Genomic DNA, 13946 nt, shown 5'->3' on the forward strand with positions numbered 1-13946 from the left:
ATGTGGGGTTTGGGGTAGAGGTTGACCGATTAATTGGAATGGCCAATTAATTAGGGCCGTTTTCATAACAATCGGTAATCTGCATTTTTGGACATGATCATGTCCGGTTAAATTGCACTCCACGAGGAGACTGCGTTGCAGGCTGACTACTGTTATGCAAGTGCAGCAAGGAGCCAAGTTAAGGTGCTAGCTAGCATTAACCGTGTCTTAGAAAAAACTATCAATCTTAACATAATCACTAGTTAACTACACATAGTTGATGATATTACTAGTTTATCTAGCTTGTCCTGTGATGCATATAATCGATGCAGTGCCTGTTAATTTATCATTGAATCATAGCCTACTTCGCCAAACGGGTGCTGTTTATGGCTTCAAGCCTATCAACTTCCGAGATTAGGCAGGTGTAACCGATGTGAAATGGTTAGCGGGGTGCTCGCTAATAGCGTTTCAAACGTCACTCTCTCTGAGTCTTAGAGTAGTTGTTCCCCTCTGCAAGGGCCGCGGCTTTTGTGGAGTGATGGGTAACGATGCTTCGAGGGTAGCTGTTGTCGACGTGTTCCTGGTTCGAGCCCAGGTAGGAGCGAGGAAAGGGACAGAAGCTATACTGTTACACTGGCAATACTAAAGTGCCTATAAGAACATCCAATAGTCAGGTATATGAAATACAAATGGTATAGAGATAAATCGTCCTATAATTCCTATAATAACTACAACCTAAAACTTCTTACCTAGGAATATTGAAGACTCGTGTTAAAAGGAACCACCAGCTTCCATCTGTTCTCATGTTCTGAGCAAGGAACTTAAACGTTAGATTTTTTTGCATGGCACATATTGCACTTTTACTTTCTTCTCCAACACTTTGTTTTTGCATTATTTAAACCAAATTGAACATGTTTCATTATTTATTTGAGGCTGAATTGATTTGATTGATTTATTATATAATGTTAAAATAAGTGTTCATTCAGTATTGTTGTAATTGTCATTATTACAAATAAAATAAAAATCTGGCGATTTAATCGGTGTCGGATTTTTTTTGGTCTTCCAGTAATCGGTATCAGCGTTGAAATATCATCATCAGTCGACCTCTTGTTTGGGGTCTGTATTCACAAAGCGTCTCGGAGTACGAGTGCTGATCAAAGATCGGGTCACTCCTCTTACTCATTATGATTTAAAAAGCAAAACTGGTCCTAAATCAGTCAATGCAGGTTTCTTCTTGCAAGCATTCCAAATATAATTTCCAATATTCTGATGGCCTGTTGCAATATTCCATCTCAGAATTCTGTCTCTGTACATCTGGGTGGGTCACCTGTCTGGCAACAGTCTTGCGTCTGCTTCTCCAGGCATCTAACTATCATTATAAAGCGTTCCAACAATTTTTTTTTCCTGCTGGTCTGTTGCAATATTCCATCTCAGAATTCTGTCTGTTGATTCTGTCCGGGTGGGTTGACATTCTGTCTGGCAGCAGTGTTCCGACCCACCCAGATGTCAGTATTCTGTCTTGCTTTCTGTTTGTCTGGGTCATGTCTGGGTCAACAGTGATGTTCTGTCTGCTCATTTGTTTTTTTGCACTTTTATTGTCAACATTCTATGCATAATGCATCAGTACACAATCTTTCTTGTAATTATGATTTGTCTCTTCCCTTGACCAGGTAGTTAATCGATAACTACCTTTCAATTCTGTATTCACTCTCCCAGTGAAAGTCCCCTTCTCAAATATCCTGTGGCTCACTCCTCTACTCCGTCTTCTCTCCCTCTCTCTCAACTCTTCTATCCCTCTACCTCTTCTATCCCTCTACTCTCCCTATCCCTCTTCTACTCCTATTCTTTCCCTCTCTCTCCTGTAATCTTTCTCCCCCTTTCTCTCTGCCTCATCTCTCTGCCTCTTTCCTCTATTTCTCGCACTCCTATCTCTCCCTCCTCTTTCTTTGTCTCCTCAGCCATGTTGGAGGTGAGCTCATCTCTGAGCCCGTTGATGGTGCGGTTTTGTACAGGAGAGCTCAGTGTAGACTGTCTGGCCTCCCTGGCTGCCCAGAATCTGGACTATATCCTGGCCTCGGCCCCTACACTGCCCCCTCCTCCCTGCATCCCACCCAAGAGCTTCAATGGTGAGTGTCCTCCTTCGCCTCACATCTTATTCTTCATCCAGTCTCCTATAACTTACAGATACCTGTGTCTGGACACTTATTTTTAAGCATTCCAGAATGTAATATTGTGTATAACACCATAATACTACACACTACTATGCTCTCTTGCTGCCAAGGTAACATATACCTCACAATCTCTGGCCAGTCTCCAACAAGATCAAATGTATCTCGCCATATGTAAAACTGTTTAGCTAGAGTCCACAACTATCAGCTAATACCCATCTCACATTGACAGCTTAGTAGGTCAGAGCTGATGGGTAAAATGTGGCCACAAGAAAAAAATGGATCTGTATGCATGGAGTGTTTTCCACATGAATATTCCACTCTCATCCTCAGTTTTTGAAGTGAAATAAAACAGTTCAGTCACTTTTCCTTGTCACTCACTGTCTCGCTCAGACAAAGAGCTGTAATTACCAAGACTAAATTGGAAGCTCTTTCCCTAAGATGATTGATCTATCCCAATTTCCTGGTGATTTTGTATTCTACTCAGTCCTGGTTATTTTTTTGGTATGCGTGTCACAGATTCAGTCTAGGGCAGATTTGGCTTTGATTGACAGCTCCAGGTGTCAGCTGAGCTTTGAGTAAATAATGTGTTGTTGGTATGAACTTATCTCCAGGGCAAATTAACTTCTCCTCACATACCCTCAGCCAATTCCATGTATTTGATTTATTCCAGCTCTAGCGTACCTGATTTAACCTGTCAACTAATCATCAAGCCCTTGATTAGATATATCAGGCCTCCTGAGTGGCGCAGCGGTCTAAGGCACTGCATTGCTAGCGTCCCACCTGGCCAACATCCAGTGAGATTGCAGAGAGCCAAATTCAAATACAGAAATACTCGTTATAAAAATTCAGAAAAGATACAACTATTTTACATAGGTTTAAAGATTAACTTCTTGTGAATCCAACCACGGTGTCAGATTTCAAAAATGCTTTACGGCGAAAGCATACTTTACAATTATTTGAGAACATAGCCCAGCAGACAAATCATTATAAACAGTAACCAGCCAAGTAGAAGAGTTACACAAGTCAGAAATGGAGAGAAAATTAATCACTTACCTTTGATGATCTTCATATGTTTGCACTCAGAAGACATTCATTTATACAATAAATGTTCCTTTTGTTCGATAAAGTCTCTCTTTATATCCGAAAACCTCAGTTTGTTAGCTTTTTCTTCATTAATCCACAGGCTCAAACGCAGTCACAACAGGCAGACAAAAAAAATCCAAATTGTCAAACAATGTTTATATTCAATCCTCAGGTTGTTTTTAGCCTAAATAATCGATAATATTTCAACCGGACAATAATGTCGTCAATATAAAAGGTTAACAAGAAAGGCACTCTCTCGGTCGCACGCATGAAAAAGCTCTGTGGCACGGCAGGGTCCACTCATTGACTGCTCTTACTCCCTCATTTTTCAGAATACAAGCCTGAAACAATTTCTAAAGACTGTTGACATCTAGTCATAGGAACTGCAATTTGAGTCCTGAGTCAATGGATACTGTAATGACATTGAATAGAAAAATACAACAACAACAAAAAATCTTACTTCCTGAATGGATTTTTCTCAGGTTTTCACCTGCCAAATCAGTTCTGTTATGCTCACAGGCATTATTTTTTTCAATTTTGGAAACTTTAGAGTGTTGTCTATCCAAATCTACTAATTATATGCATATCCTATCTTATGGGCCTGAGTAGAAGGCAGTTTAATTTGGGCATGCTTTTCATCCAAAATTCCAAATGCTGCCCCCTACCCTAGAGGTTAACTTGGGTCAAATGTTTCGGGTAGCCTTCCACAAGCTTCCCACATTAAGTTGTTCCCATTCCCCTGACAGAGCTGGTGTAACTGAGTCAGGTTTGTAGGCCTCCTTGCTCGCACACGCTTTTTCAGTTCTGCCCACAAATCTTCTAAAGGATTGAGGTCAGGGCTTTGTGATGGCCACTCCAATACCTTGACTTTGTTGTCCTTAAGCCATTTTGCCACAACTTTGGAAGTATGCTTGGGGTCATTGTCCATTTGGAAGACCCATTTTTTATTTTATTTTTTTTACCTTTATTTAACTAGGCAAGTCAGTTAACTTCATGCGACGAGCAATCCGGGATCCTATTTATAGCCTCAAGCTCATTAGCATAACGCAGCGTTAACTATTCATTAAAATCGCAAATGAAATGAAAAATATATTTGCTCTCAAGCTTAGACGTGTGTTAACAACACTGTCATCTCAGATTTTCAAAATATGCTTTTCAACCATAGCTAAACAAGCATTTGTGTAAGAGTATTGATAGCTAGCATAGCTATAAGCCTAGAATTCAGCCAGCAACATTTTCACAAAAACAAGAAAAGCATTCAAATAAAATAATTTACCTTTGAAGAACTTCAGATGTTTTCAATGAGGAGACTGTCAGTTAGATAGCAAATGTTCAGTTTTCCTTAAAGATTCTTTGTGTAGGAGAAAAATGCTCCGTTTTGTACATCACTTTTGGCTACCAAAAAAAAAACGAAAATTCAGTAAAAAAAAAAAACGAAAATTCAGTCACCAAAACGCCAATTTTTTTTTCCAAATTAACTCCATAATATCGACTGAAACATGGCACACGTTGTTTAGAATCAATCCTCAAGGTGTTTTTCACATATCTCTTCATTGATATATCGTTCGTGGAAGTTCACTTTCTTCTCTGAATTAAATGGAAAAATACTTGCAGCTGAGGTTTACGCACCAATTTCGACGCAGGACACCGGGCGGACACCTGGTAAATGTGGTCTCTTGTGGTCAATCTTCCAATGATATGCCTACAAATACGTCACAATGCTGCAGACACCTTGGGAAAACGGCAGAAATTGTGGGCTCTCTCCTTGCGCATTCACAGCCATATAAGGAGACATTGGAAAACAGCGCTTCAAAAATTTTGCTCATTTCCTGTTTGAAGTTTCATCTTGGTTTCGCCTGTAGCATCAGTTCTGTGGCACTCACAGATAATATCTTTGCAGTTTTGGAAACGTCAGTGTTTTCATCCAAAGCTGTCAATTATATGCATAGTCGAGCATCTTTTCGTGACAAAATATCTTGTTTAAAACGGGAACGTTTTTTTTATCCAAAAATGAAATACTGCCCCTAGAGTTCAAAGAGGTTAAGAACAAATTCTTATTTTTTTGATTCCTTGGCTGATTTCTTTTTATTTTCCCATGATTATTTTCCCATGATGTCAAGCAAAGAGGCACTGAGTTTGAAGGTAGGCCTTGAAATACATCCACAGGTACACCTCCAATTGACTCAAGTTATGTCAGTTAGCCCATCAGTTAGCCCATCAGAAGCTTCTAAAGCCATGACATAATTTTCTGGAATTTTCCAAGCTGTTTAAAGACACAGTCAACTTTAGTGTATGTAAACTTCTGACCCACTGAAATTGTGATACAATGAAATAAATTGACTGTAAACAATTGTTTAAAAAATTACTTGTCATGAGGAAAGTAGATGTCCTAACGGACTTGCCAAATCAATAGTTTGTTAACAAGATATTTGTGGAGTGGTTGAAAACGAGTTTTAATGACTCCAACCTAAGTGTATGTAAACTTCCGACTTCAACTGTATATATTTATTTATTTTTCTCAGGTGTGCTAGAACGGGAATAGATTGAATAAGTGGACCAGGCTGGGAGTACTCGAGAAGTTTGGGGAACTTTCTCTAGGGTATTGCTTAGTCAGTCTCAGGTGTATCAGTGGGCAGCCCCGTCAGTCAATTGGCCACCCCGGAGAGTATTTTGGAGATGCCAGGATTTTGCTAAATATCTGGGGTCTCTGCTCTCATTTAGGACAGTGTGAGTGGGGGTCCGCATCTTGGTTTGCATGGGTACCAGTTACCACTTGTCTCTCTGTGGTCGTATCAGTCTCACTGTTTTTAGAATGTGTTGTTTCAGTCATGTTATTTAACCTTCCCTTCCTCTCTTCATCCTTCCCTGCTTCCCTCTTCCCTCCCTTCCTTTTATCCTTCCTCCACCCTCCCATTTCCCCCTCCTCTCCTTCTCTTCTCCCTCTCCTCTCTCCATCCTCCCCCACAACCACCAACCCCAACAGATCGTCTGTTCTATATATACACCTCAGGCACCACAGGACTCCCGAAAGCTGCCATAGTGGTGCACAGTCGGTGAGTCTCAGTATTCTAATATCCAGCAGCGAGACACTTGTCTGGTGTATTTCTGCGTCTGGTAATTCCCAATGCTATAGCATAGCTTAGCACCCACTGCATTCATGTATTTGATTATTGAATCCTTTTTGTGTTGTTCTATCTTCAGGTATTACCGTATCGCTGCTTTTGGCTACCATGCTTTCCGCATGCGCCAGGATGACATCATCTACGACTGCCTTCCCCTCTACCACTCTGCAGGTGTGTGTGTCTTCTCTTCATCCATCTCTCCATCTTTTGCTTCTGTCCCATCACCTTCCACTGTCTTTCAGGAGTAATTTGGTTTGGTCTGACAGTGTGGTCCTGATTCTCCTCCTCAACCTGTCACCCTCACTGGCTGTCCAATGTTCCTTTCCTTTGCAGGTAATATCATGGGTGTAGGTCAGTGTCTCATCAATGGACTCACTGTGGTGGTGAAGAAGAAATTCTCAGCCAGTCGCTTCTGGGAAGATTGCATAAAGCACAACTGCACTGTAAGTAGAAAAAAGCTTATGTATCCTTTTCTATGAGCATAGGAAGAAAATCCTGACTCTTAGGTGGTCGATGTGCAGCTATAAGATTTTTGATTGAAACACGCATTGAATTTAAATCTGATGTCTACGCTGTTCCCCATCCATCCACTAGGTGGTACAGTACATAGGGGAGATCTGTCGCTACCTGCTGTCCCAGCCGGTGCGGCCATCTGAGAAGGGTCACCGGGTTCGCCTGGCGGTGGGGAATGGGCTGCGCCCTAGCGTCTGGGAGGCCTTCACCGAGCGCTTTGGGGTGGCCCAGGTTGGGGAGTTCTACGGAGCCACTGAATGCAACTGTAGCATCGCCAACATGGACGGCAAGGTAGGGGTCATGGGTAATGTTGTCAACTGGCTCAAAAAGTATGTAAATAATAGAGAGCAATATATTTTTGCTAAAGACGACAACTTTTATAGAGCCACAATACAATGTGGTGTACCTCAAGGATCTATTCTTGGGCCATTATTATTTCTTATTTACATAACATTTACATAAATGGTGGTATCAAATACTTTTTATGTCTTCTCCACTGACAAGGTGGGAGCTTGTGGGTTCAACAGCCGCATCCTGCCCAATGTGTACCCAATCTGCCTCATGAAAGTGGATGAGGAGACCACAGAGCTGGTGAGGGACAGGCACGGCCTGTGTGTGCCCTGCCGTCCTGGTAAGTAAATGGGCACCGATATCGAAAGTCTACATTTTTAGACACGATATCGATAAATATAGGACTTTTACAAAACCAACTGTGTGAATGTTAACCTGGGTGACTGTAAAGCATGTTGTGAAAAATGTATGTAAAAAGGGATAACGAATCATAACGACACTTGGATAGATTGACCTCTCCATGTACGACTCCTCTCTTCAGGGGAGCCAGGACTGCTGGTGGGAAGGATCAACCAACAGGACCCGCTACGGAGGTTTGATGGCTACGCCAACCAGGATGCCACCAGGAAGAAGATTGCCAACAACGTCTTCAAGAAAAATGATTCAGCATATCTTTCAGGTAAACCCACAAGCTCTTAGTGTGATTAAACAATAATTGTCGATTTAATGTTTATTTCGATTATCATACTTGGAATTAATGCTATTATATCAGTCGTTATTATTTTTACCACAATGTGATTTGTCATCAACTCACCTCTCTGCCTCCTCCCAGGGGATGTGTTGGTAATGGATGAGCTGGGCTACATGTACTTCCGGGACCGCAGTGGAGACACGTTCCGCTGGAGAGGAGAGAACGTCTCCACCACCGAGGTGGAGGGAACACTGAGTGGTCTGCTGGGCCAGGCCGATGTGGCTGTGTATGGGGTATCTGTACCAGGTGAGATGAAGTTCACATTATGTGCACCATGTTACATGTATGATAGTGACAGGAGTTGAAACCAGGAGTTAATCTCCACTTAAAGGCCCAGTGCAGTCAAAATTCTGTTTTGCCTGTGTTTTGTATCATTGTACAGCTGATCATTGTACAGCTGATGAAACAAACTCTGTAAAAGTGTTAACAAAATTGACCAGTGCTATTTCCTGACAGGTGCTGGTTGAAAATATAATCTACACAGGAACTTCTAATCAGCAGGTTTTGCATGGGTGGAGTTTCGGCTTGCCTGGTGACATCACCAGGTGGTAATTCTAGTTAATCGACCAATAAGAGTTCCAAACCTCTCTGCCAGTAACATCTAGTTTTCAGTTGTTTCCTCTACACTCAAACCACTCCCAGGCAAAGTTTTTGCTTGAGAAATTGTTTTTTGCTAAATAAAAAAAAGCCATTTGTTTATTTAAAAAAAAATTATGGAAAAATATCACTTGTTATTAATTGTTACCCAGAAATTATTTGATATTGATGTAAGAACAGCTGAATTGGGCCTTTTAAATGTTGATTTGACAGCATTGTCCCGGTTAAATAAAATGTTAAAATCGACCAGTCTACAGGGAGGTTGAGTGCTTAGGAAGACTTTGCATCATGGTGTTGTGAAAAGACTGGCGTGTATGTTTGTCTCCCCGTAAGATGTGGAAGGGAAGGCAGGGATGGCTGCCATCGCAGACCCAACAGGGACATTTGACTGTGATGCGTTCCTGCGAGAGGTCCAACAGGCCCTGCCCCCTTACGCCCGTCCCGTGTTCCTACGCATCTCCCCACAAGTAGACACCACAGGTGAGTGGACTGGACACAAGGCTAATTCTAATGTGAAATATCCATCAATTGTAATTTTTTTATAAGGCCTTGCATAAAGCGTCTCATGCTCATTCCAAGAAATAATAAAATATATTAATGACCTATTTTCTTTGTTTCCCTCCTTAGGTACCTTTAAAATCCAGAAGACCCGGTTGCAGAGGGAGGGATACGATCCGCGCTTATCAACCGACCAGATTTACTTTTTGAACTCCAGAGCAGGGCGTTATGAGGCTGTGAATGAGGAGCTACACAGTGCTATAGTGGAGGGTAGAATGGCTCTATGAGATGATGGACTATTTTAAGCTGGGTTTACACAACACGTTTATGAGACTGCTTTGAGCCACAGCTTGTTGTAGCTACGTTAAATCTAATCACATAACTGTTTTCGCGATACACGGTGGTATGGACAATCCTTACGACCAAGTGAGGAATCTTGTAGTGTGTGAGCCCGGTCTGTGCCACATGGTTTAGTGTGTGAGCCCGGTCTGTGCCACATGGTTTAGTGTGTGAGCCCGGTCTGTGCCACGTGGTTTAGTGTGTGAGCCCGGTCTGTGCCACATGGTTTAGTGTGTGAGCCCGGTCTGTGCCACATGGTTTAGTGTGTGAGCCCGGTCTGTGCCACATGGTTTGGTGTGTGAGCCCGGTCTGTGCCACATGGTTTGGTGTGGTGTGTGAGCCCGGTCTGTGCCACATGGTTTGGTGTGTGAGCCCGGTCTGTGCCACATGGTTTGGTGTGTGAGCCCGGTCTGTGCCACATGGTTTGGTGTGTGAGCCCGGTCTGTGCCACACGGTTTGGTGTGTGAGCCCGGTCTGTGCCACACGGTTTAGTGTGTGAGCCCGGTCTGTGCCACATGGTTTGGTGTGGCACCACTACGTTGGCAAGACAACAAAATACTACAGGAAAGGCGGTCGTTTAGTGCGAGAGGCTCAGCCATGTTAGGATCATGAAAGTCATGTAGTGCACACCTGCTTTAGGAAAGTGACTGTCAAGGTGTCAGATACTGGAGACTGTGATATGCTGGAGTGGAAAGTCTTATCATGCCTTTATAATGCATTGTAAGACTTGTCATAAGCATGCATGACCCCATATAATGTCTTATCAACTCATAATGATCCTGTCTAAACATCCAGCAATTTTTTGTCAGTTGATATTTTCATACGTTGTGAAAAATAACATAGTATTATAAAGGCTCATCTGTGCTTAGAACACGTTATAAAGCATTACACCTGCAGGCTTTAAGTAGTGTTATTGCTGAAGTCAACATGTATTAGTGTTTCTTCCTGGATCTAGTCTAGATCAGGGGACTGAAGGGCTACTGATCAATCAATAAGGAAACCTTAAAACATGGTTTTGTAACAGTACTAACACTGTATCAATAACGTCCAAGGACAAGGTTGGATGAGGGCTTTTTCCCCCTTTTGTATTTCTTCATTTGTGTTGTTTCTTAGTTTAGCCAAATGAAAAAGTTCAAGCCTTCAACACTACAATGCACATAGAGCAGAGCAAGTTTTCACATGAAACCAGGATGTCTGTTACAATGACAGCATTTGTCTGTTTGTTACAATGAGAGTGTAAAGGAAATGAGTCTCTTGAAGATTGTGTTCCAGGCTATTTGCTCCCAACCTTGTAATAGTAGTGTGCCACCATGTAAAGAACAAAATGCTGAACTGAACAGTACTTGAGTGTCCATGTTGGATGAGGTGTTGCTACCTGTGTGTTAGTAGTATGATAGAACATGCCTCTTATTCTGAACACTAACTGTAGGAGTTTCGATTGCGAGATTCCTTTTTTTTAATGTAAAACTTAACCCGATTACGTAACATGTTTGAAGTAATGGATGATATGCACTGACTGACCACTCAGGTTCACACACATTGATATTATGTGCCTTGTGGAAACCCTGTGGAAGCCCTGTGTGTCCTGGAACTATTGGGGTTTTATGCTTAACCTGACTAGGGAACTCCAATACATAAGAACATTGTTTAAACAATATCTTCAAAATCTGTCAATTAGTCAGTGATCATGGTTGCCCTATTATTATGTAATAAAGCAATTTCTCAGAGTAATATTGTAGATAGAATTGATTGAACATTATTCTAGGTCTCCATTTTCATACATTTGTTTAGGTGTAACTCAAAATAAAGGTTTGTAAAAGATACCAGTGTTGTAAGGGCTCTGGCATTCTAGGACAAACTTGTACATTTTTAGGGCTGCTAACTAGTTTCAGGTCTACCTATTTCAAGACTTGCTACCTTTCAAGTCAACATGTACACTGACTGTCCAAAACAATAGGAACATCTACTCTTTCCATGACGTACACTGACTGTCCAAAACAATAGGAACATCTACTCTTTCCATGACGTACACTGACTGTCCAAAACAATAGGAACATCTACTCTTTCCATGACGTACACTGACTGTCCAAAACAATAGGAACATCTACTCTTTCCATGACGTACACTGACTGTCCAAAACAATAGGAACATCTACTCTTTCCATGACGTACACTGACTGTCCAAAACAATAGGAACATCTACTCTTTCCATGACATACACTGACTGTCCAAAACAATAGGAACATCTACTCTTTCCATGACGTACACTGACTGTCCAAAACAATAGGAACATCTACTCTTTCCATGACGTACACTGACTGTCCAAAACAATAGGAACACCTACTATTTCCATGACGTACACTGACTGTCCAAAACAATAGGAACATCTACTCTTTCCATGACGTACACTGACTGTCCAAAACAATAGGAACATCTACTCTTTCCATGACGTACACTGACTGTCCAAAACAATAGGAACATCTACTCTTTCCATGACGTACACTGACTGTCCAAAACAATAGGAACATCTACTCTTTCCATGACGTACACTGACTGTCCAAAACAATAGGAACATCTACTCTTTCCATGACGTACACTGACTGTCCAAAACAATAGGAACATCTACTCTTTCCATGACGTACACTGACTGTCCAAAACAATAGGAACATCTACTCTTTCCATGACGTACACTGACTGTCCAAAACAATAGGAACATCTACTCTTTCCATGACGTACACTGACTGTCCAAAACAATAGGAACACCTACTATTTCCATGACATACACTGACCAGGTGAATCCAGCTGAAAGCTATGATGCCTTATTTAAATCACTTGTTGAATCTACTTCAATCAGTGTAGATGAAGGGGAAGAGATGGGTTAAAGAAAGACTTTTATGCCTTGAGACAAATGTGTATATGTGCTATTCAGAGAGTGAATGAGTAAGCTACAGTGCCTTGCGAAAGTATTCGGCCCCCTTGAACTTTGCGACCTTTTGCCACATTTCAGGCTTCAAACATAAAGATATAAAACTTTTTTGTGAAGAATCAACAACAAGTGGGACACAATCATGAAGTGGAACGACATTTATTGGATATTTCAAACTTTTTTAACAAATCAAAAACTGAAAAATTGGGCGTGCAACATTAGTCAGCCCCCTTAAGTTAATACTTTGTAGCGCCACCTTTTGCTGCGATTACAGCTGTAAGTCGCTTGGGGTATGTCTCTATCAGTTTTGCACATCGAGAGACTGACATTTTTTCCCATTCCTCCTTGCAAAACAGCTCGAGCTCAGTGAGGTTGGATGGAGAGCATTTGAACAGCAATTTTCAGTTCTTTCCACAGATTCTCGATTGGATTCAGGTCTGGACTTTGACTTGGTCATTCTAACACCTGGATATGTTTATTTTTGAACCATTCCATTGTAGATTTTGCTTTATGTTTTGGATCATTGTCTTGTTGGAAGACAAATCTCCGTCCCAGTCTCAGGTCTTTTGCAGACTCCATCAGGTTTTCTTCCAGAATGGTCCTGTATTTGGCTCCATCCATCTTCCCATCAATTTTAACCATCTTCCCTGTCCCTGCTGAAGAAAAGCAGGCCCAAACCATGATGCTGCCACCACCATGTTTGACAGTGGGGATGGTGTGTTCAGGGTGATGAGCTGTGTTGCTTTTCCGCCAAACATAACGTTTTGCATTGTTGCCAAAAAGTTCAATTTTGGTTTCATCTGACCAGAGCACCTTCTTCCACATGTTTGGTGTGTCTCCCAGGTGGCTTGTGACAAACTTTAAACAACACTTTATGGATATCTTTAAGAAATGGCTTTCTTCTTGCCACTCTTCCATAAAGGCTAGTTTTGTGCAATATACGACTGATTGTTGTCCTATGGACAGAGTCTCCCACCTCAGATGTAGATCTCTGCAGTTCATCCAGAGTGATAATGGGCCTCTTGGCTGCATCTCTGATCAGTCTTCTCCTTGTATGAGCTGAAAGTTTAGAGGGACGGCCAGGTCTTGGTAGATTTGCAGTGGTTTGATACTCCTTCCATTTCAATATTATCGTTTGCACAGTGCTCCTTGGGATGTTTAAAGCTTGGGAAATCTTTTTGTATCCAAATCTGGCTTTAAACTTCTTCACAACAGTATCTCTGACCTGCCTGGTGTGTTCCTTGTTCTTCATGATGCTCTCTGCGCTTTTAACGGACCCCTGAGACTATCACAGTGCAGGTGCATTTATACGGAGACTTGATTACACACAGGTGGATTGTATTTATCATCATTAGTCATTTAGGTCAACATTGGATCATTCAGAGATCCTCACTGAATTTCTGGAGAGAGTTTGCTGCACTGAAAGTAAAGGGGCTGAATAATTTTGCACGCCCAATTTTTCAGTTTTTGATTTGTTAAAAAAGTTTGAAATATCCAATAAATGTCATTCCACTTCATGATTGTGTCCCACTTGTTGTTGATTCTTCACAAAAAAATACAGTTTTATATCTTTATGTTTGAAGCCTGAAATGTGGCAAAAGGTCGCAAAGTTCAAGGGGGCCGAATACTTTCGCAAGGCACTGTAAATGGAGTATGGTAGTAGATGCCAGTGGCACT

The 13946-nt window shown here is 41.6% G+C and overlaps 2 protein-coding genes across 5 annotated transcripts in view; both read left to right on the top strand.

Moving 5' to 3' along the window:
- The window catches only part of asb16 (ankyrin repeat and SOCS box containing 16), a 26512-nt gene that overhangs the window by 4924 nt on the left and 7642 nt on the right, over positions 1 to 13946 (top strand). The window lies entirely within an intron of this gene.
- On the top strand, positions 1032 to 11167 carry LOC135555302 (long-chain fatty acid transport protein 1-like). 2 transcript variants are annotated; one of them, XM_064987634.1, is made up of 10 exons: positions 1050 to 2105; positions 6217 to 6286; positions 6435 to 6526; positions 6689 to 6798; positions 6950 to 7159; positions 7373 to 7499; positions 7701 to 7838; positions 7992 to 8156; positions 8841 to 8987; positions 9135 to 11167. In XM_064987634.1, exons 1-10 carry the CDS (start codon positions 1940 to 1942, stop codon positions 9290 to 9292), a joined length of 1383 nt encoding a protein of 460 aa, XP_064843706.1. In that variant the 5' UTR covers positions 1050 to 1939; the 3' UTR covers positions 9293 to 11167. The 2 variants fall into 2 exon arrangements, with proteins under 2 accessions (XP_064843707.1, XP_064843706.1); XM_064987635.1 differs by lacking the exon at positions 9135 to 11167 and having other exon boundaries at positions 1032 to 2105; positions 8367 to 8864.

This window comes from Oncorhynchus masou, chromosome 15 (assembly GCF_036934945.1).
Source record: "Oncorhynchus masou masou isolate Uvic2021 chromosome 15, UVic_Omas_1.1, whole genome shotgun sequence".
Lineage (NCBI taxonomy): Eukaryota > Metazoa > Chordata > Actinopteri > Salmoniformes > Salmonidae > Oncorhynchus > Oncorhynchus masou.

Excerpts from the sequence above, each read along its gene's own strand:
- LOC135555302 (XM_064987634.1), top strand. The coding sequence starts at position 1,940 with ATGTTGGAGGTGAGCTCATCTCTGAGCCCGTTGATGGTGCGGTTTTGT. Across the intron at positions 7,839-7,991 it reads TGATTCAGCATATCTTTCAG|GGGATGTGTTGGTAATGGAT; the intron begins GTAAACCCACAA and ends GCCTCCTCCCAG. Across the intron at positions 8,157-8,840 it reads GTATGGGGTATCTGTACCAG|ATGTGGAAGGGAAGGCAGGG; the intron begins GTGAGATGAAGT and ends TCTCCCCGTAAG.